Here is a 22035-nt window from a genome sequence, read left to right on the forward strand (position 1 = left end):
GGTCAGTCAAACATCATTGAACTCAGCACACACCAGAAAGTGGAAATGGGATCTATTGGTTAGGGCTCTCCACTATACCCCATAGTTTACTGTGTAAATGCATTGTATTTTTCAGATTGTCATGCCCATTAATGACCAAGAGCCCTAAACATCTGAAAATGGACCCTCATTTGGTGGGTAACTGCAATTAATAAGTTGCCAAAATAGAAATAACAATTTGAATTTATGTAATGCCTTTAATGTAGTTAAACATTCCAAGGTGCTGCAAGGGAGCATTGTTAACTAAAGTTTGACACTGAGCGATGTAGGAGATATTCAGACAGGTGACCAAAAGCTTGGTCAAAGGGGTAGGTTGTAAGGAACGTCTTTAACGAGCAAAGAAATGTAGTGGGGTAGAGAGGGAATCCCATTGCTTGGGATTCAAACAGCTGAAGGCACAGCCAATGTTTGGGCAAAGGAAATTGGGGATCCACAAGCAGCCAGAATTGGAGAAATGCAGGGCTCCAGGGATGTTGTAGGGCTGGAGGAAATTAGAGGTAAGGAGGGGCTTGAACAAGGAAAATAGTTTTAAATTTGAGGCATTGCTGGACTCAGCATCAATGTAGGTCAGTGAGCACAGGGCTGATGTGAGAATGGGTCAGTGCAAGTTAGGATATGGGCAAACTTTTTTTAATAAGTTCAAGTTTATGGATGTTGGAAGATGGAGGCTGACCAGGAGAGTATTGGAATAGTTGGGTCTGGAGGTCACAAAACCATGCATATGTGCTAAGGCATGGGTTGAGATCAGTAACATTATGGGGAAAAAAAAAGCAGACAGGCAGTCTTGGTAATGAAGAGAACATGGGTTTCGGAAGCTCAGCTCATCCCACAAACAATGTCATAGTTCTTAAACAGCTTTGAAGTGGGATTCTGTAAAATAAAATGGTAAGCAAATCTGTCTGAAAAAGAATTGTTACAACACTCATTTCATATATCACAGCACATACAGTATAAAACTGCAAGAGCTTTGGACAATCACTTTTTCATGACATGATAGCTTGATGTTCTGATCAGATTTCACTTACCGTAATCTTAACACAAGGCTGATGGGTGTTTGGTGTGAATCTGGAGCAGCAGAACCAGGGACAAACTGCAAGCAACAAGAATCAATTCAGCGGAATGATACACAAGGAAGGGAGAGATGAAGCACAATAACTGCATCAATTTTATGAAAGTTACACAAACCCGTGAAAAGGTCAAAGCAATGCCTGCTCAAAATGGAAGATTCAAAGTCGAATACTTAAAGGTTTAAACAGCAATAAACAAACGTGTCAGGCTTTTTTTTAAATTAAAAGGACCAAGTGGTATCTTACATTGGAAGACAAGTTATTCAGCCCCTCTACTGCGTCCACCATTCAATTAGATCATGACTGATCTTGGCCTGAACATCCATTTACCTGTATCTATAACCCTTGACACCCATGCCCAACAAAAATATTTTGATAGCAATTCTGCAAATGTGCATTGATCCAGCATCCACAACCTTTGAGACCCCCAGGTGTCTAATATCTTTTTGTGTGAAAAAGTTAGAGATGATAGCAATACTTTGATTTTACTCCTGAACTGCTGAGCTCTCATTTTATGATTATGGCCATTTGTCTTGTCCCAGTGCTGCCCTCAACAATGATCCACCTAATGTAGTGAGGGCTAGGTACTTCTCTCAGCAAGGGGAAAATAGAACCAACAGAAAATGTTTCTATTAAAACTGCAGATGCAAATTAACAGGACCAATTTCCCATATTGTTAATGCTGGATAGCTTTGCTTCCTAACAGAATTTGCTTGCCGGGCAGTAGGGTAAGCGGTAGAAACTAAGTTGAATTCCACCTCTGGTAACATTCCACAGCCTCGCAAGCAATGAATAGTTGACTAGATATGATCAAGCGGCACGTTTGCCAAAGGCCTATAACAGGAAAGTGGCCTCAGGCAATGTTATGAGCGTCACTGCCACACAGCAATCTTTTGCACATGGTTGTAAAATTCACCAAATACAGATCTAATTTAAATAGAAACTGGAGAAATTTCTAAACTTGTGCATTCTCCAATTTGGAAACAGAGAATTTAAACTACACCAGATTAAAGAAAACTCTTCCAAAGATCATAATATGACATTCCTTATTGCTAAACAAATGTTATAAAGGACCGTGCCTTTTGAACTTCCTATCCCAATTAACAGAATTACTACTTCCAGGAGCTAATGATCTCTGAGAAAGCCAGATTATGGAATCACCAATTCCAACGCTAACCTGTGAGGAGTTCATTGATAGGAGCTAAGGCACCAGCTTGGGGTCTTCTAATTGGCCACAATATAGGGAGGAGGAGGTGGGGCAAGGAAAAAGTGCCATGATTTCCATTTCCAATGACCGTGGTAGACAAGTTCACACATATGCAAGGGATTTGGATCAGATTTGATTTAACGAGAGAAGGGAAGAGGGGGTGGCATTTCAATTTTAATCAGATCAGTCATGATCTTATTAAATAGTGGAGCAGGCTCGAGGGGCTGAATGGCCTACTCCTTGTTCGTATAAACAATTATAGTTTGCCTGCTTCTGAAATCAAAACCTTACCAAATTTGAACTGTTTTGTTGTCCAAGCACCATTTATATTCGAGACAAAAATACTTATTAGCCTTTTAAAAGTTTCATGTTTGAGCTTTTAATGCTGCAATATACAACAGTTGTTTCTCTCAAGTATTGTAAGAACGGACAAAAAAAACACAAAAAGATTCTGAACTTGGAAGGTCAGTAGCAGAAGAGGAAAAATCTCCCAGGGGGCACGGTGCAAAATTCAACCTATTTGAGTTTATCCTTCCAGAACACCAGCTCCTGCCATTTTCCCATTATAACATCTAATTAATTTTAAAATGCCTTGGTCTCAACTTTATGGGGAGATGGTGGCGTAGTGGCAATGTCACTGGACTAGTAATCCAGAGGCCCAAGCGAATGCTCGAGGAACACGAGTTCAAATCTCACTATGGCAGCTGGTGGAAGTTAAATTCAGTAATTAAATTTCAGTAATGGTGACAGTGAAACTATCGATTGTCATAAAAACCCATATATTGTCTTTTTGGGGTTAGGAAATCTGCTGTCCTTACCTGGTTTTTGCCTATATGTGACTCCAGACCCACAGTAATGTGGTTGACTCTTAACTTGCCCTCTGAAATAGGCTAGCAAGCCACTCAGTTCAAGAACAATTGTGCAACAAATGCCAGCCTTGCCAGCAATGCCCACATCCCATGAACCTATTAAAAAAAGCTTCCTGCCAACCCATTCCAGCTGACCACCCGGTGTAAAGTATGCTAGTTCTAAAATTTTCTTTCACAACCCACAAGCCTTTTATCTAAGTGACAAGATTGGAAGGTTGGAAGTCAGGTGTTTGGCTGTTTGCTCATCAAAGAGAGTATTCAGTAAAGTCCCACTGTTTGCAGGAGTTACAGTCCCACAAATTCTCGCAAAGGTCGAAATGGCGAAAGCCAAACATACTTTATAACGGGAGTGAATTAGATAGGTTCCAGCCATTGCAAAATTACTTGCCTGCTGTACATCTGAGCTTTGCCACGTGGAAACCTCTCCAACTTTTTAAACTCTCTCTCCTGAGCAGTGGCATCCCTCTAATTCACACCCCAAATGTAAAAAAAGCATGTCCTTAATTTTAGTCATCATCAACAAAAACTCCATTACCACAACATGCAAACTAGAGTCTTAATTTTACCCAGCATATAATTATTCTGCAGTGCCAGCATGTTATTTAGCAGCTTGGCTTTGAGTTTATTCACACTTCATAATGAAGCTTGATGAACTTTTAACCCTTTCACCCAAACAAATCTATATTTCTGTTTCAACAAATTAAAACCTGCAAAGCATTAATCTATGAAGTAGCTCACCAGCTGACTGCTCAACCCCAACTCCCCTAGAAATCTGTATTGTGTTTTCAAATTCAATCACTGACTATCTAGGAAATCAAACTCTTACTTTTAGGCTCTTTGCTTCATTTGGAATTCCATGATGATGATAAACAGGTATTTTAAAATTAACCTTAATGGAAATCTTTCCAATTTCTGAAGATATTTCAGGACAAATACCTCAAATGGGTGAAGATTTGGGGCCGCAATGGTTGATTGGGTGTACAAACATATTCATGTGGGTAAACAAATTTGGGAAAGAGGTCGTGAATGGCAGAAGTTTACTGTACTTGGTGCAGAGTGTTTTTGTGTAGAGAAAAAAAAGAAACTAAAATCTCTACAAAAACTGGCACAGCTTCAGTTGTTGAGAAGCCAAGCTCACTTAAATCATGCACTTTACATAATTTCAACAGGAATCACATCAAAGGGGTAAAAAAACAAAGAAATTACATTTTATATTAGGCATTTTAGGACTAGTCTTTACATCAATTCGCTGATACAAAGTTAAGTATAATCCACTCTGAACTATTGCAGACATGCTGAAGGATGTGCATCATTCCTAAGTGAAAGGGAGATTGTAGAAACTTTTTTTTTTAAAAATAAAAAAGGGGAATTAAACTTCAGCATAGTTCAAATATTTATTCTCATCTTCACTTGTCTATAATGCTACTCTTTTGAACATTCAAACTTAAAACACTTTCAACAATTAAGAGGTGTTGTTATAGCCCCCATCAATGAAATACACAATTTTGGAATTATGATCAGCGGAAAACGTGTTAAATAGTGTGGTTCTGGAGCTCATGAAGCAAATAGAAATCAATGCTTTCATCTATTTCTAAAAGGTGTAGCATACCTGGGATGCAGGTAGTTGATGCTGAGCTGCAGCTTGCTGGCTGGGATCCGGTACTGCTGCTGGTGTTGTGACTGGTATTACCGAGGGCTGAATAACAGGTATTTGATTAGCTTGAGTAGCAGCAGCAGGTACTTTTGGTGATGGCTGAGGTAGAGGTTGCTGGACTTGTCCAGAAGCCTGAATATTTGAGCCTGGTGTTTCTGCTGATGCGAAAAGCTATTAATTAAAAAAAAAATGCATAAAAATGACACACCAGCTTATTTTTCCACCTAATTTTCCAAAACATTAATACATTCACTGAGCCACAAAATTTTAGCAGTACTGGAAATGCTCTCTAGGTGGTGTCTATGGCACATGTAGACAAAAGATTAATGTTAGTGAGGGAGCATTTACAATCATTGAATGATACAGCATAGAAAACTGCCATTCAGCCCATCATCCCTTTTCTGGCCCTTTGGCAGAATTATTCAATTAATCCCATTCCTCTGCACTTTCCATAAAGCCCTGTAAAAGTTTTTTCCCTTCAAATATTTATCCAATTTTTAAAATATTACGATCGAATCTGCTTTCACCATCATTTCACATCACAACTTTCTGTGCATATTTTGGTTCTTTTGTCTATCACCTTAAATCTCTGTCCTATGGTTACTGGACCTTCCATCACTGGGAACAGTTTCGCCTTTTATCAAAAAGATATGATATTGAACACCTCAATGATTTCTTCCCTGAACCTTCTGTCTTATGGATAACAACCCCAGCTTCTCCACATAACTCAAATCCTTCATCTTTGGTAACATTCTCTTAAATTTCTTTGGTACCCTCTCTAAAGCCTTGATATCTTTCCTAAAATGCGGTGCCCAGAATTCAACACATTACTCCAGCTGAGGTCTTACTAGTATTTTATAAAGGTTTGGTGTAACTTCCTTGCTTTTGTACCTTATTTCTATTAATAAACCCAAGGGGATATACATTCAACTTGTCCTGCCACTTCACCCATCACAGACTTTTTGTACTTCCTCCCCGCTTCCCCTTGCTCATAACCTATTACATTTCCATCTTTCTTCAGGGTCATTAACCCGAAACATTAACTCTATTTCTCTCCGCAGATGCTGCCTGAGCTCGAGTATTTCCAGTCTTTTCTGCTTTTATTTCAGATTGCCAGCATCTGTAGTATTTTGCTCTTATATATATTTCATGTAGGAAGTTCAGGGTTCATTAAATGTTACAATGGGAATCTCAGCATTTCAAAATGCCAAGTAACCTGCTTAAGTCTACTTAAGCAATGATCACAGGCTGCTTGGAAACCTGTGATATAATTATGCTGTATACAGTGTAATTGCATGCTAATAAGCTTCATAAACATTCAGAGTTAAGTGCGATTAAAATACTGAAATCTAAGCAGACGGTTTCTTCCAACATCCAGCATGATCCTGCATGGGTTTTTATCATCATCTAAATGCTTGATTAAGGCTGTTGCTATTTAGCAAATTCTGGGTACACAATATCACCACCTCATGGCAACACTGGAAAATTGGAAGGGTAGCTTTATGTGCACTTGGAAATGTAAATATCTACAAATTCTCCCATCTATGGAGTGTGGTTATCATGCAAATACAAGCATTTCTACCACATTTCTCGCTTTTCATAGAAAATTGTGGTATTTAGGTGCAAACTGCATAATAATTCCAACCATAAAAAGATGCAGGATCTGCCATGGGATCTCACACTGTGGCAACTTGCCCAACAACTTAATGTGAAAAATCACTCCCAATTCACCTCACAGATGTGTAGTGTAATCGCACAAAATTTGATACTGAGACAAGAGAGGATATATTAAGAGGGTTTACAGGTTCTAAAAGTTTAGTCAGAGGTGGAGTTTTTATGGAATATCTTAAGAAGAAGGGGGTGGTGGTGGAGACGCAATGGGGTTTAGGTAAAAGATTCCAAATCACTGAGGGCACAATGGTGGGTGAAAAGGGATTTGGGGTTGCAAGAGCAGCTAGGTAGGGGTTCAGGGAAACAGGTGCAACTTGTGACAAGAGTTTGTGGTGGAGTCCAAAGGAAATGGCTTCAGTCTTATCAATTTCTACTGGGGGAAAACTGCAGATTATCTGAGACTCTACATCTGACAAATGGAGGCAGCATGGGGGCCAGAGAATATAGTGAAGTAGAACTGGATGTCAGTGTACAAGTGGACTGTGATCTCAATCTTCATATGATGTCATTAAGGTACAACATGTAGATGAGGGAGGAGGCAGGGAAGGACTCAATTGGTAACAGTTTAGGAAAGAATGGAGAAGTCATTGTTGGGGATGCCATGGGTATGGTTAGATAGACAAGGATAGAACTAGGTGAAAGCAGCCCCACTGAGTTGGACAATGGAGAGACATTGGAGGTGGATGGTGCAAGTGCCCATAAAAAGGCTGCGGCAACATCCTGCACCACCCATCACTATTACAGTGATACCATTCGTGATTTTACATAGGACTGTTTGTACTGTGGCAGGGGTGAAAACAATTGTAGAAATTCAAACATAGAACTACAGGAAAGATGGGCACGGATTTGTGAGATGACAACATTCAAAAACTAGAGAGAAAAGGCCTGTTCAGAGTTGGGGGGGTTAAAGGTATGTCCTTGAAGGATATTAAAGGATGTTTTGAATGGGAGGGGCAACATACGGGGGCATAGTAGCATAGTGATTGTATTACTAGACTAGTAATTCAGAGGTCTGAAATAATGATCCAGAAACATGAGTCTAATTTCCATCAGAGTGGCTGGGGAATTTAATCACTTTACTGTCCATACCAATTGATTTCAAGTACATTGCTCGTTCCTTAAAAAAATATAAATGAATCATAAAAAAAGAAAATTACCCTATCACACAAATCTAACTTTAATTAAAATATGTATTTAAAACTATCCCAATACATTCAAATGTTCAGGGAGTCCCACCCTGGACCATCCTCATCAATACATCAAACACTGTTAAATGTTCTTAAAGAAAAGGGCATGAACCAATTTGTCCTGCATCTGAGGGATTGTAGCCTCTTCTTTGAACACATCCAGTGATACTGAGAAAAGGAGTCATTCTTGTTGTTCATGACACTATTTTCGTCAAAATTCTTTGAGAGCAGATTTTGCCAAGAAAGATCCGCTCATCAAATACCCTTCCTGCCTGGTTCAATAGTCTCTGTACTCTTAAAGAGTCTGTTTTCCTGAGATAATGCTCAGCTATATAACAAGAGTTTCATGACTGCAGGATCTACTCAAAAGGATATTAATTTTCTAATGTAGTATAATCATGGATGTGCCTTGGCCACCACATCTGTACACTGAAATACAAATGCAAATAAGTAAAATGTAATCTGGAATATAAAGCTAATTTAAGTAATGGTGACCATGAAAATGCTATGTTGTCATAAAAACCCAACTTTAATGTCCTGTGGGAAGGAAATGTGTCATCTTTCCTGGTCTGGCCTATATGTGACTCTCACAATGCAGTCGATTCTTAACTGCCCTTTGAGATGGCCTGGCAAGTCACTCAGCTGTATTCAAGACAGCAGCTCACCTTGAAGTTAATTAGGGAACAGCAATTCATGCTGATTGAATTTTTAAAAAGTACCGAGGTGAAGGAAAAATTAACAATGCCAACTAGTATAGAGGGGAACTGAAGTTGGGCAGGGCGCATTTTAGCAGGAATGAGGTAGAGAGAGTAGGAGCTGTCTCACAAACAAGATGAGCTCAGAGGGGGAATAAGGAGAGATAGAAAAGAAACTACGCAAGGGAAAAAAAAAATCAGGTTCAGGGCTAGGGCAGTGGAGAATCTTGGGACGGCCATGGGGGTGGAGTATTCCGGAGAGACAACTGAATGGATAGCCTCAATCTTTGCGATAAAGGTCCAGGTGTTTGTTGTAAAAGCAGGGGAGGAAGATTATGGGGCCTGCTGGTAATGGTGCTAATCCAAGTACAGTAGCATGGACCTTTAACTTTTTCCTCTGTATAGATAAATTAATCAACTGTTTGCTACAGATCTAATCCACCACCTAACCGCTGTATTCATTTTCTGAGTCCTCCTTTCCCCAGTGCTACCAGCATCTACAGAATGTACAGCTCCTTCCGTCCTGATCCCAGTCAGGAATCTATGCCACCTCTTTCTTACTTCAGGAATGAGTTCTGTTATTCAGCAACTGAGGGCACTCTGAAGGAACTGAGGGCATTCTGGCTAAGTTTGCAGATGATACAAAGATAGGTGGAGGGACAGGTAGTATTGAGGAGGCGGAGAGGCTGCAGAAGGATTTGGACAGGTTAGGAGAATGGGTAAAGAAGTGGCAGATGGAATACAACGTGGGGATGTATGAGGTCATGCACTTTGGTAGGAAGAACAGAGGCATAGATTATTTTCTAAATGGGGAGAGAATTCAGAAATCTGGAATGCAAAGGGACTTGGGAGTCCTAGTCCAGGATTCTCTTAAGGTTAACTTGCAGGTTGAGTCGGTAGTTAGGAAAACAAATGCAATGTTGGCATTTATTTCGAGAGGACTAGAATATAAAAGCAGGGATGTGCTGCTGAGGCTTTATAAGGCTCTGGTCAGACCACATTTAGAATATTGTGAGCAATTTTGGGCCCCGTACATCAGGAAGGATGTTCTGGCCCTGGAGAGGGTCCAGAGGAGGTTCACGAGAACGATCCCAGGAATGAAAGGCTTAACATGAGGAACGTTTGAGGACTCTGGGTCTATAATTGATGGAGTTTAGAAGGATGAGGGGGGATTTGATTGAAACTTACAGAATACTGAAAGGCCTGGGTAGAGTGGACGTGGGGAAGATGTTTCCATTAGGAGGAGAGACTAGGACCTGAGGGCACAGCCTCAGAGTAAAGGGAAGACCTTTTAGAACAGAGATGAGGAGAAACTTCTTTAGCCAGAGAGTGGTGAATCCATGGAATTCATTGCCACAGAAGGCTGTGGAGGCCAGGTCAATTGAGTGTATTTAAGACCGAGTTAGATAGGTTCTTGATTGGTAAGGGGATCAAAGGTTACAGGGCGAAGGCGGGAGAATGGGGTTGAGAAACTTATCAGCCATGATTGAATGGTGGAACAGACTCGATGGGCCGAATGGCCTAATTTCTGCTCCTATGTCTTATGGTCTAACATGCACCTGGGGCTTGGAATTGGTCTGTCAGATTCTCTACTTGTGCCATCCCACAACTATCACCCCACCACCCCCGACCCAGGTACTTCATTAACTGCCAATGACTCAGCTGCATGCTGGAGAGTTTTCTAATATTAGTGTGCAAGATTGCTTTGTCCAAAAAGAAAATTATAGCAATTGAAGTGCTTAACCGGGGTTCTGGAAGTATGAGTAATAATAATGGACATGGAGGGCGAAGAGGATATCCAGCAATAAATTACCTTCTTTCAGAATGATTTCCATTCTTGATCCTACCTAAACACAGATTGCCTTTTATAGTAGCAGGAAGCACATTTGTTGTACCCTTCAAAGTGCAGCGTTTAAAAACCCTCAGTGTGGAGGTCGAGATGATAATATTGCGATAGTACCTCTTTCACCAGGCAGGAAGTGAACTCTAAAGCATAGGGGAGGGGACAACAGCATACCAAGCCAACAGTCAACTATATTTTTGTGATTTCTGTATAAAAAAAATTCTCTCTTGATGTGTCTCATATTCCCAGTTCTTGTTTTCAACTTGGCTGACATACTGCACCATGACTATGGGTCCTTTATCTCAGTTTCTCAATTAAAACCAACTGTGAATCGCAGTAAGATTACAGTCTGTAAATGCTTCCTGTTTTTTGTTATTTCACAATGAATATTAATTTTACAGGGCAACTCTATTCAACACAAAGATCAAGGCTGACACTCCAGTACAGCACCGAGGGATGTGCCATCTTTTGGACGGGACATTAAACACTCCATTTGCCTACTCGTGGTGATGTGAATGATTCTATAGCATTAGTTTGAAGAGCAGGGTAGTTATCCTCAGTGTTCTGCACAATATTTATCCCTTAAATCAACGTTACCAAAAACAGCATATCTGGTCAATATCTCATTTGCTGATTGTGGGAGATTGCTGTGTGCAAATCGGCTGCCGTATTTCTTGTATTACAACAGTGACAACACTCCACAAAGTACTTTATTGGTTGTAAAGTGCTTTAAGGCACCTGGTGGTTGTGAAAACCTCTATATATGAATGCAAGTCTTTTTTTTTCTTTTGGTGCTGAATGTCAGTCTTTGTTCTAGCAGCAGCACCAGATGAATGCTGCCTGAATGCTCTATGGCACTGATATGTAGCAGACGTACCCACTGAAGAATTAACTGGGCCATTACTACATTGAAAAGTGGTCCCCTCTCACATACAGTTTTCTCCTCTTCACTCTCTCCTCCCACAGTGCTGGCTAATGCTAGAGTACTATTCCATGAATGCCAATTGTTCTTTGCTCCAGTATTCCTAGTTAGATAGCATCACCACCTTGAAAAAATCATAAGCGAAATGTCACAGTCCAACTTGAAACAGTCATCTGAAAAAAAGATACAGGGGTCTCATTCACACTTCATTGCTACATCCACAGTTTCTCAAACCAACTTAAGGTTTTCGCTCCTTTCTACATGTTGATCACTGTGCAAAGGACAGCTTTCTGAACTCAATGATGTTTTGGAAGTAATTATATTTGTCAATAATGACTTCAAGATCAGTTAGGGATGGCAATAAATGCTTGCCTAGCCAGCACGCCCACACCCCAAGAGAATTTTTTTAAAAATGAGCTGCTCATTTGCTTCCTTAATGACTAATCATTGCAACAGCAACACCAGTCATCTACTTGCTGAGAAGAGGAGTCAAACCAAAGAGCACTATTTAATATTGGAGGAAGTTTGTGATATGTCGACTGAGAATGAAGCTGGTTTTAAAGGGCCAATGGCCTTTTCTCACTCTAGAAAAGTAGTGTGAAGTCACTTTTCCCCTAGCCATTTTTCTCAACAAGATCACCTGCAGCTAGATTTTTTAACACCTTTAATATCTCACACTGAAAAAGTTAACTAGCTTTTAAATAATTCCTTCCAAATATTAAACATAATAGTGATAGTGCAAAGAGCTAAAAGCTACTGTGGATGCTGGAAATCCAAAACAAAAACAGAATTACCTGGAAAAACTCAGCAGGTCTGGCAGCATCGGCGGAGAAGAAATCAGTTAACGTTTCGAGCCTTCATGGCTCGAAACGTTAACTGATTTCTTCTCCGCCGATGCTGCCAGACCTGCTGAGTTTTTCCAGGTAATAGTGATAGTGCAGTTTGCTTGATCAGCATTCCCAGTCATCAGACTTGTGAACTCCCTCCTCACTGCTGCAATGTGGATGCAGTATGTACAAATGGACAGAATGCACTGCAGCAATTCACCAAGTCCAACAGAACCTCCCCATCCCAGCAACGTCTACCACTGAGAAGGGCAAAAGCAGTAACATCATGGGTATACCATCATCTCCAAATTCCCCTTGAAGTTACATACTGTCATTACTTGGGCATTTTTTCATCATTTGCTTAAAATACTGGAATTTCCTCCCTAACACCATTAGAGTGCACCATAACCACAAGGAAGGCAACAGAGCAAGGAGAAAGGCCCATCACTATGTTTTCAGCAAGTGATGGGAAATAAATACACTTTTGCTAAAGTTATCCACATCCCAAGGAGAGCAAGCAGAGAAAAAAAAACTTTGACTCACATCTGGACCCTGCGAAGACTCTTTCACCCGGGGGGACTGTTGAGAAAGTAAGGGAAAAAATTAAATTAATTAAATGCACAAATAGTTATCAATTCAACATTCACAAGATAACTATGAAATCTGATGGGGATACAATTAAAGGAAAAAAAGCCACTGGTATTAGATTAAATAAGTGATGTCAACTTTAAATCTTAGAAAGGATTAAAATGACAGGGCCCCTAAAGGCTTATGCCTAAACATCAACATCATCTTTCATATGCTGTTCATTTCCAGCATGTTACTTTTTGATTGTTTAAAAGGCAGTTGCTAACTTTTTTCTCTAAAGTGAGGGGAATGTGGGGTTGAAGGCTGGTAGTGAAAGCCCTCTTAGCTTCACAAGCCCCAGACTGCACTCACCGATCCTGCAGTTCAGCATCGCTTCTTGTCCTTCCACTGCAGAGGTCTTTCGAGCATTTTATTCCTGTTAATTGCTCCCAGAATCTCACTATCCCTCTCCTCTCTTCCAAAAGCAACTTAAAACCTCTCTTCTCAACATGAATTTAATTGTTTTCTCTTTTTCTGCTGGTTCCCTTCTCCACATGAAGTTTTGGTACTATATAATTTCGTGATGTTGGTAGTATTGAAAGTTTCCATAAAAGGAAAGTTTCCAGAAGGTGCATAGAATAAGAAACCATTAGAACAGGAACAAAAGTATATTAGATCCACACAGAATGCACCAGTTCAAGAAGGTAGCTCACCACTAGCTTTTTGAGAGCAATTAAGGATGGGCAATAAATGCTGGCCTTACTAGCGATACCCTTATCCCAAAGGAGCTTTTTAAAAAAATACTGAAAAAATGAATATGCGCCTGTAATAATGTTTCAGAAGCGAAGAACGTTCCTAATCTTAAATACTGACACTTAGGATGGCCATTCAACCTCTCAAGCTTGTTCCACTATTCAATTAGATCATGAGTGATCTGTACTTCAACTCTACTTATGCACTTTTACAATAAAGTTACACCAAGCCAACAGGTCATTTGGCCCAACCTGTCCGTGCCAGCGTTTATGCTCCACAGGAGCCTCCAAGTACACCTCTTCACCCAACACTATGATGACCATAATCTCTATTCCTTCCTCCCTCATGTACCTATCCAGCTTCCCCTGAAATGCCTCCACGTCATTTGCTTCAACTACTCCATGTGGTAGCATGCTCCATTTTCTCACCACTCTAAGGCACTTCTATATATAAAAAGTATATGGGAAAAGGATGTAAATAAATAAATATACACAAAAATGAAACAAAAATAAAAACAAAATATGAAAACAAATATTTTGTAGACTTACCCATAAGTGGAAACATTTTCTCCACGTCTACCTTATCCAATACTGCAAGACCTCTATCAGGTCACCCTCAACTTTCTCTTCTAGAGAAAAACGCTCCAGTCTGTTCTGCCTCTTCTGATGCACATGTTTCCTCACTTCTGGTATTGCCCGTAAGAATTTTTTTGGCCTTTTCCAATGTCTTAGAACTAATTGCTTGTGCTCAAGTTTAAGCCTTTACCAATTCACCTGATAGTTCCACAGCTCTGAGGTCAGACTAACTGCCAGTGCACACCTACAGGCCAAAGAGGAGTAGTGGAAGGTTGGGTAACTCTAACCAAAGGGCCTGACGACTGCTCAATGCCATTCACAGCCTAGGCCTTGGTCAGAATGCTGTGACACAAAGCTATGGAAGCAAGATGGGAAGGAGAGGGATAGAATCCTACAGATGGAGATTAGGGCAGTTTGCCAGCAAAGTGGTGAATTAATTCATCACAATGGTAAGGCAAAATAAGGCAGGCAGGAGGAAAGACAAAGGGGGCTGGGGGAGGGTTGAAGGGACAAAAAAAGAGGAAAGGTAGAATTGGAGAACATATGAGCTCAACATGAAATAAAAACAGTGATATAGAAATGAGGGAAGGACCAGGGTTAGCAATGAATCAAAAGTAGGGTGAATGCAGAGTCAGAACAAAGCAGAAAGTTGATTATGCATAATGAAGAAACTGAAGTAACTGGGCCCTGGTGGGGAAATACTAAGTTTTACGGTCAAAGGCTGAACAGGTATCCCAGAGAGAAAGAGCAGGATTGAATAGGCCTGTTCTGTTTGATTTATCCCAACTCCTGCCTGTCTTTGCATTGCATCATTTTGTGTCTTCTCTCTCAAGGCATCTCAGATTGTTGTCAGGGAGAGGGATGGAGTCTGTAGCTAGGACTGAAAACAATGGCTTCGGTCTTCCCCACATTTAATTGGAGGGGATTTCCGATCATCCAGAGTTGGATATTGGAAAAGCAGTTTGACAATTTGTCAACAGTGGGGGTGTTGAGAGAGTTGGTGGTGCAGTGGAGTTGGGTGCCATCAGTGTACATGTGAAAACTAACGTCGTGCCTTTGGATGTTGTTGCTGAGGGGCAGTGTGTATATGGGAAATAAGATGGGACCAAGGACAGGTCCTTGGGGTAAAACACCAGAGGTAGTGCAGGGGGGCAAGCCATTGCAAGTTAATCTCTGTCTATTATTAAATAGAGAAGAATGGAACCAGGGAGAGCAGTCCCATCTAGTTGGGAAATAGTGGAGAGGCTTTGGAGGAGGATGGCGTAGTCAACCATGTCAAAGGCTGCAATCAGGTCAAGGAGGACAAGGAGGGTAAGTTTACTTTTGTCACAGTCACATAGGATGTAATTTGTGACTTTGCTAAGAGCTGTTTCGTTTCTGTGGCAAGTGTGGAAGCTTGATTGGAGGGATTTAAACATGGAGTTCTAGGAAAGATGGGAATTATTTTGGGATGTGAAAACACATTCATGGACTTTGGAAATGAAAGGGAAGTTGAAGATGGGACAGTAGTTTGCAAGGATAGTGGGAAGTCTTGGGTTTTGAGCAGAGGGGTGATGACAGAAGATTTAAAGGAGATAAGGACAACACCTAAAGAGAAAGAACCATTTACAATATTAACTAACACGGAGGCCAGGAGGGGAAGTTGGGTGATCAGCAGTTCAGTTGGAATAGGATCAAGCAACAGGAGGTGGGTGTCATGAACCAGGTGAGTTCAGAGAGACCATGAGGAGAGAAATTAGAGTACAGGGAGGGGGAGTAATAAAGGAAGTCTGATAAGGAGGAATAGTGGGAGAAGCAGTTGATCTGATTATCTTAGACAAAGAAGTCCCTGAGCTCCTCACGTGTTGGGCAGCAAAAAGGTGAAAGGAACAGGGGAGAGCAGTTTAAGAAGATGGCCTGCAGTAGAGGAAAGAATCAGGGCTTAATTTTGCATTCCATGGTGATCCTGGAATAGTGAGCAGTTTTAGCAGATGAGAGCAGGATCCAATAATGCCTTAAGTGGATCAGCCAGATCTGACAGCGAATGATGGCTAAACCAGTTGTCCGCCATTTCCTTTCAAGTCTGTGTCCTTTGAACTTTAGGGAGTGAAGAGGAGGGAACAGCCAGGGTGAGAGAGTAATGGTTTGATTGGAGACTGGACATCAAAGTGGAAGTGAGGGTGCAGTTGAGTAAATCAGTAGCTGCGGAAATGCTGTGGTGAACAAATGCTACATAGTTGGAATTTTGAAAATGCAACTAAGTGAATTGGAGTCTTTTCCCCCCAGGGTCAGATGCAGAAGGAGTTGGGGCAAGGTAGGGGGATGCGGTTGATGAGTAACTTAAGTGATCAGAGATGGCCTCATCTCGAACTGATATGATAGGACTAGCAAGACCAGGTGAGATAGCAGGGTCAAGGTGGGGTGGCCGTGAACTTGGGTTAGGGAGTTCACGGACCAGCCATTCTGTGAACTGAGTGGGTTACGCAATTAGTGCAGTGTTAGGAGGCAATATTGTGACCCTTATGCCCTTGCCCAATAGGAGCTGCACTGATAGCCCAAAATCATTTCATGTATGCCCATTGTGGACAGCAGGCAGGCTTTGGTGCACTAACTTTACAAAGCATTTTGCAATCAGGTGCCACATATTCAATGACATCAAGTGATAAAATAGTAGATAAGAACAGTAGTTATAGTGTTAAAAATAGTGGCGAGGAAAATCAGAATCGCAACAGAGGGAATTAAGATAATGGCAGTCTCCTAATCCTCTCTTAACACTATAGCCTGCAACAGGTTGGTTTCACTGTTCTTTGTATTCAATTCAAAACAAGAGGTTTTCCTGATGAATTCCCTTCAGCCTATTTAATCGCATCTAGGGAGAATGCAAACCATATTATCTTCACATTATCGAAAACAATTTTTTTTTTACTGTATGCAACTCTGTGCTGACTGCATTTGGAGTGAAACCCATTCACCCGGTTTTTAAAAAGTCAATTAAGGTGCATTTAGCTCTCTTTAAAAAAATTAGTAGCTTAATGCAGTCAAATGGATTTCCTCTAATTGCGAAATAAATCCGAGTCCTAACCTTTCCTCCCAGATAGCTCTGGCTATGCAAAACATTTGTCCTATTTTTGTCAGATGTGTAGGCAAGTTTGTAAACACCATTTACAATGTAGAAAATACATTTGACAAGAAAGTCAGCAGCCAATTACAACAAAATGTACAGCTGTGTTATGGTAACCACAATACAGAAAATATGGTAAGCAGCTGATATAAACTCAGCTTTAACGTTAAATCTGAATGCAAACTTGTTCTCAATTTTTCAATGTTTATGCAGTACAAACAGGTTTAAAAAAAAGATTTTACATGTGAAGATCTGATCATAGGTTACCTACTCTGTGCAATATCCACCCTGCATAGCATGAGATAACTATGGATAGATTCAGCTAAAATGTGCATGTGGGGGGTGGTGGGAGTGGGGAGTTGTGGGTGGAGAAAAGAATCAAGACCCATCTGCTCTTTGCCCCTTTTTTGCAAGCATTAAGAATGCAACCAATCTTTGTGTACTGGTTTACTATATCAATTTGACATGGGACTGGTTTGCAGTGACTGGATAAATTAACTGCTAGAATTTTTACCTGCATTTTGGAGTTTACATTTCATAATTCTGTCCATTTTTGCTGGGAATATAGACACAGCATTTTTATAGTACAAGGGTGTGATTACACAGTTTGCTCTCAGTTTAAGTTACATTTTAATGTTAAGAAGCCAACAAGTGCAGTTGAATAGTTTCTATTTTTAGCATCCTGTCTTGGTTAATTCTGCAAATAAAAAGGCAGGTAGCTGCCTTCGACAGCTGTGCTGATATTAGTCCACAGGGACAGGGGAGTGCCCTGGTGATGACTCAAATAATTTTCTCCCTTTAAGTAGCAAGTTTTAGACTTCTACTTGTTACCTTTCAATGATAGTACTGGTAAGCTTGGTATTTGTCTATATACAAAGAAGTGTCTTCTTATATGTTGAGCTATGTATTAGGGTTCCAATGTCTTTACTGACCAGTTATCTTTCCTAAATCGCTCTGTCTGACGTTGATACAAACACTTATTTTCCCAGGACCCTCCACTGGTTCAGTGCCTTCTACCATACTGACTTTAAAATGCTTATCCTTGTTGTGAAATTCCTCCATAATCCTTTCCAGCTCTGATATTTCCTCCATTGGTGACCGCTTCTGTACATTTTGCCCCACTGTCCACCATAGAACCATCAGTCACCACAGTCCTACAACAGGGAGTTCTCTTTCAAAGCTCTGTCTCTCTAAAACTCTTCCCTCCATCAAAAGCCTTAAAACACAACTTTGCCAAAGGTTATCTTCTCTAACTTCTCCATAACATCCTGCTTAGAACCAGCAACCACCCCTCCTTGCATAAGATGTTCTGCAGTGTGAACCTACTGTTGGATATAAGCTGCTCTTGTAATTGAAAGCATTGGAGTTGTTTAGCCATAGAAGCCAGAAGTCGTCCTACTTTTGGTCTATGGCGTGTGTCAAGTTAGGTCATTGCAACAGTGGGGGCAGTACAACTAGTGTTCCACTTCTGGTTGCTTTTCAGTGATTCCTGACAAATAGAAGGAAAGTGTGTGTATAGTGGGTTGTGAATCTCTGAAATTCTCTAGCGCAGAGAGTTGTGGAGACTGGGTCATTGAATATATTCAAGGTTGAGGTGGGCAAATCTTTGAATAAATAGGGCAGTCAAGGGTTATGGGGAACAGGCAGGAAAGTGGAGGTGAGGCCAAGATCAGATCAGCGATGATTTTACTGGCTTACTTCTGCCGTTATTTCTTATGTATGTCTGTCAAAGTGAGAGTGTATGAGAGCATGACCATGAGCACGTGGCACAGGTCATCTATAAAATGCATCACTCATTAGCTGACAACACGATACGTACCATAAGAGAACAGTTTCCCATTACATTTAGAAATGATTAAGAGCCTTCTTGAAAGATAGATGTGTATTGAGATTTGTCCTGTTAAGATACTTAATACTATATGCAAAATTTATTGCAGCCAATCCATCAACAATTATTAATACTGCACAGGAGCAGAGTAAATGGAGTAGATGCCCCCCTGACAAAGCCATGTTGGCTATCTTAATTAATCCCTGCCTCTCCAAGTGGAGATTAATCCTGTCCCTCAGGATTTTTTCCAATAGTTTCCCTACCGCTGATGTTAGACTCATTGGCCTGTAATTACCTGGTTTATCCCTACTACCCTTCTTGAACAATGGTACCACATTCGCTGTCCTCCAGTGCTCTGGCACTTCTCCTGCGGCCAGGGAGGATTTGAAAATTAGTCTCAGAGCCCCTGCAATCTCCTCCCTTGCCTCACATAGCAGCCTGGATACAGCTCATCTGGGCCTGGGGATTTATCCACTTTTAAATCTGCTAATACCTCTTCCCTTTCAATGCTAATTTGTTCAAGTATATGACAGTCCCACTTGCTGATTTCTACACCTACATCATCCATCTCCATAGTGAACACAGATGAAAAGTAATCGTTCAAAGCCTTACCTACATCCTCTGGCTCCACGCAGAGATTTCCACTTTGGTCCCTAATGGGTCCTACTTTTTCCCTGGTTATCCTCTTGCCCTTAATATATTTATAAAATACCTTGGGGTTTTCCTTTATCCTTGCCTGCCAGTTTTTTTTCATGCCCCCTCTTTTGCTCTCCTATTCACTTTTTTTTTTAAGTACCCCCCCCCACCACCTTTACATTTTTTATACTCCACTAGGGCTTCTGCTGTTTTCAGCTCTCTGTATCTGCCATAAGCCTCCTTTTTTTCCCCTTATTCAATCCTCCATATCCCTTGACATCCAGGGTTCCCTGGACTTGTTGGTCCTATCCTTCACCTTTATAGGAACATGTTGGCCCTGAGCTCTCACTATTTTGAATGACTCCCACTGGTCTGATGTAGATTGTCCTACAAGTCGCTGCTCCCAGTTCACTTTGGCCAAATCCTGTCTTATATTGAAATCAACCTTGCTCCAATTCAGGACCTTTATTTCCAGTCCATCTTTGTCCTTTTCCATAACTACCTTAAATCGTAGAGTTATGGTCGCTATCACTGAAATGCTCCCCCATGAAACTTCTACCACTTGCCTGGCTTTGTTCCCTAAAACTAGGTCCGGCACTGCCCTCTCCCGTCGGACTTTCAACGTGCTGGCTTGAAAAGCTCTTCTGGATACATTAAGAATTCCACCCTCTCTAAAGCTTTCACATTTTGTCTATTCCAGTTAGTATTGCGAAAGTTGAAATCCCCTATGATTATTACACCTCTGAGGTTTGCCTACATATCTGCCCTTCTAACTCTCCCTGACTGTTTGGGGGTCTATAGTACATCCCAGCAATGTGATTGCCCCCCTTTTTTTTAGGTTCTACCCATATGGCCTAATCTGAGGAACCTTCTGAGATATCATCCCTCCTTGTTATAGTAATTGACTGCTTTATCAATATTGTGACACCCCGCCCCTCCTGAAAATTCTATATCCCAGAATATCGAGCTGCCAGTCCTGCACCTTCCTCAACCAGGTCTCCGTGATAGCAATGATATCATATCCCCATGTGTTAATCAACACCCTCAACTCATCTGCCTTACTTGCAAGATTCTTTGCATTAAAATAAATGCTATCCAGCCTTTCCATGATCCCTTGTGTCTTAACTTGACTGTATACGCTCTGCCTTCCATGCTGACTTGGTTTCTCTTGTATACTTGTCTCGACATCACCCCCTACTATACCTCCACTTTGTATCTCACCCCCATCAAATTAGTTTAAACCCCTACCAACAGCACTAGCAAACAGCCCCGCAAGGATGTTGGTCCCGGTTCCAATTCAGGTGCAACCCGTTGGACTTGTTCAGGTCCCACCTTCCCCAGAAATGGACCCAGTGATCCAGGAATCTAAAGCCCTCCCACCTGCACCAACTCATCAGCCTCGCATTCATCTGCTCTATCCACCTATTCCCATACTCACTAGCACGTGGCACTGCGAGTAATCCAAAGATCACAACCTTTGAGGTCCTGCTTTTCAATCTGCTATCTAGCTCCCTAAATTCTTATTTCAGGGCCTCATCCCTCTTTCTACCTATGCCGATGGTACTAATGTGAACCATGATCTGACTGTTCACCCTCCCCCTTCAGAATGCCCTGCTGTCGTTCAGTGACATCCTTGACCCTGGCCCTAGGGAGGCAACACGCCATCCTGGAGTCACATCTGTGGCTGCAGAAACACCCGTTTTACCCCTCACTATTGATTCTCCTACCAATATTGCTACTCTTTTTCTCCTCCCCCTTGTGCAGCTGGGCTCTGGCTGCAGTTCGCAGACAAACCGTCACATTTTCCAACACAGAAAAACTGTCCTTGAGTGAGGTGCACTCTGGGGCTTCCCTGACTACCTGCCTGCCTCCCTTCTTCTGAATGGTGGTCACCCATTCCTTCTCTGACTGTACTTAAGTTGCCGGGGTGACCACGTCTAAAAACTTGCTATCCATGTAACTCTCAGGCTCGCGAATGCACTGCTGTGCCTCCAGCTGACGCTCAAGCTCCAAAACCTGGCGGTGAATCTGGACAAACCGGTGGCACTTCCTGCAGATGCGGTCATCCAGACTGCTAGGAGCGTCTAAGGCTTTCCACATTCTGCAGGCCATGCAACACACGGGACTGAGTTCCCCTGCCATACCTTTAGTTAAAATACTCTTACCCTAAATTTAAGCCAAGTTTAAAATTATTTAAGTCTCGTTTTTAAAAAAGCTAGAACTCTTACCTTTCCTTAATGTGGCTTTGAAGTGGAGAAAAACAACTTACCACTACCTACCAATCAGCTCTCTGCTTTGCGCTGTCATTTTTGTCAGCCTTTTCAAATTCTGGCAGCGTTCCTGTTTTATCCCCTGAACTCTCGCTGCTTTATCCCCCGAACTCAAGTAAACGAGGTATACAAAAACATTTATGAAATTTTAAGCCAAAAATCATGGATTGACTTTCGCATAGTGAAAGGGTATTACATGATTTGGGGCAAAGGTGGGTATATGGAGTTAGGTCACAGATCAGTCATGATCTCAGGAAATGGTGGAACAGGCTCATGTGGTTAAATGATGTACTCCTGTTCCTATGTTCCTAATACCAACATATAA

At 41.3% G+C, this 22035-nt stretch overlaps 1 protein-coding gene across 3 annotated transcripts in view; it reads right to left on the bottom strand.

Annotated features, from left to right (window-relative positions):
- LOC144679935 (serine/threonine-protein kinase OSR1-like) overlaps positions 1-22035 on the bottom strand; it is a 246877-nt gene that overhangs the window by 23890 nt on the left and 200952 nt on the right. For 2 of the 3 annotated variants that reach the window (XM_078540914.1, XM_078540913.1), the window contains 3 exons: positions 12525-12560; positions 4792-5007; positions 1065-1129 (listed from right to left, as the gene is read on the bottom strand). In XM_078540914.1, the coding sequence (XP_078397040.1) occupies positions 1065-1129; positions 4792-5007; positions 12525-12560 (317 nt within the window). Of the gene's footprint in view, positions 1-1064; positions 1130-3570; positions 3648-4791; positions 5008-12524; positions 12561-22035 lie in introns of all 3 variants that reach the window. The other variant, XR_013576449.1, reaches the window with a different exon arrangement.

Source organism: Cetorhinus maximus, chromosome 4 (genome assembly GCF_964194155.1).
Source record: "Cetorhinus maximus chromosome 4, sCetMax3.hap1.1, whole genome shotgun sequence".
Taxonomy (NCBI): Eukaryota; Metazoa; Chordata; class Chondrichthyes; order Lamniformes; family Cetorhinidae; genus Cetorhinus; species Cetorhinus maximus.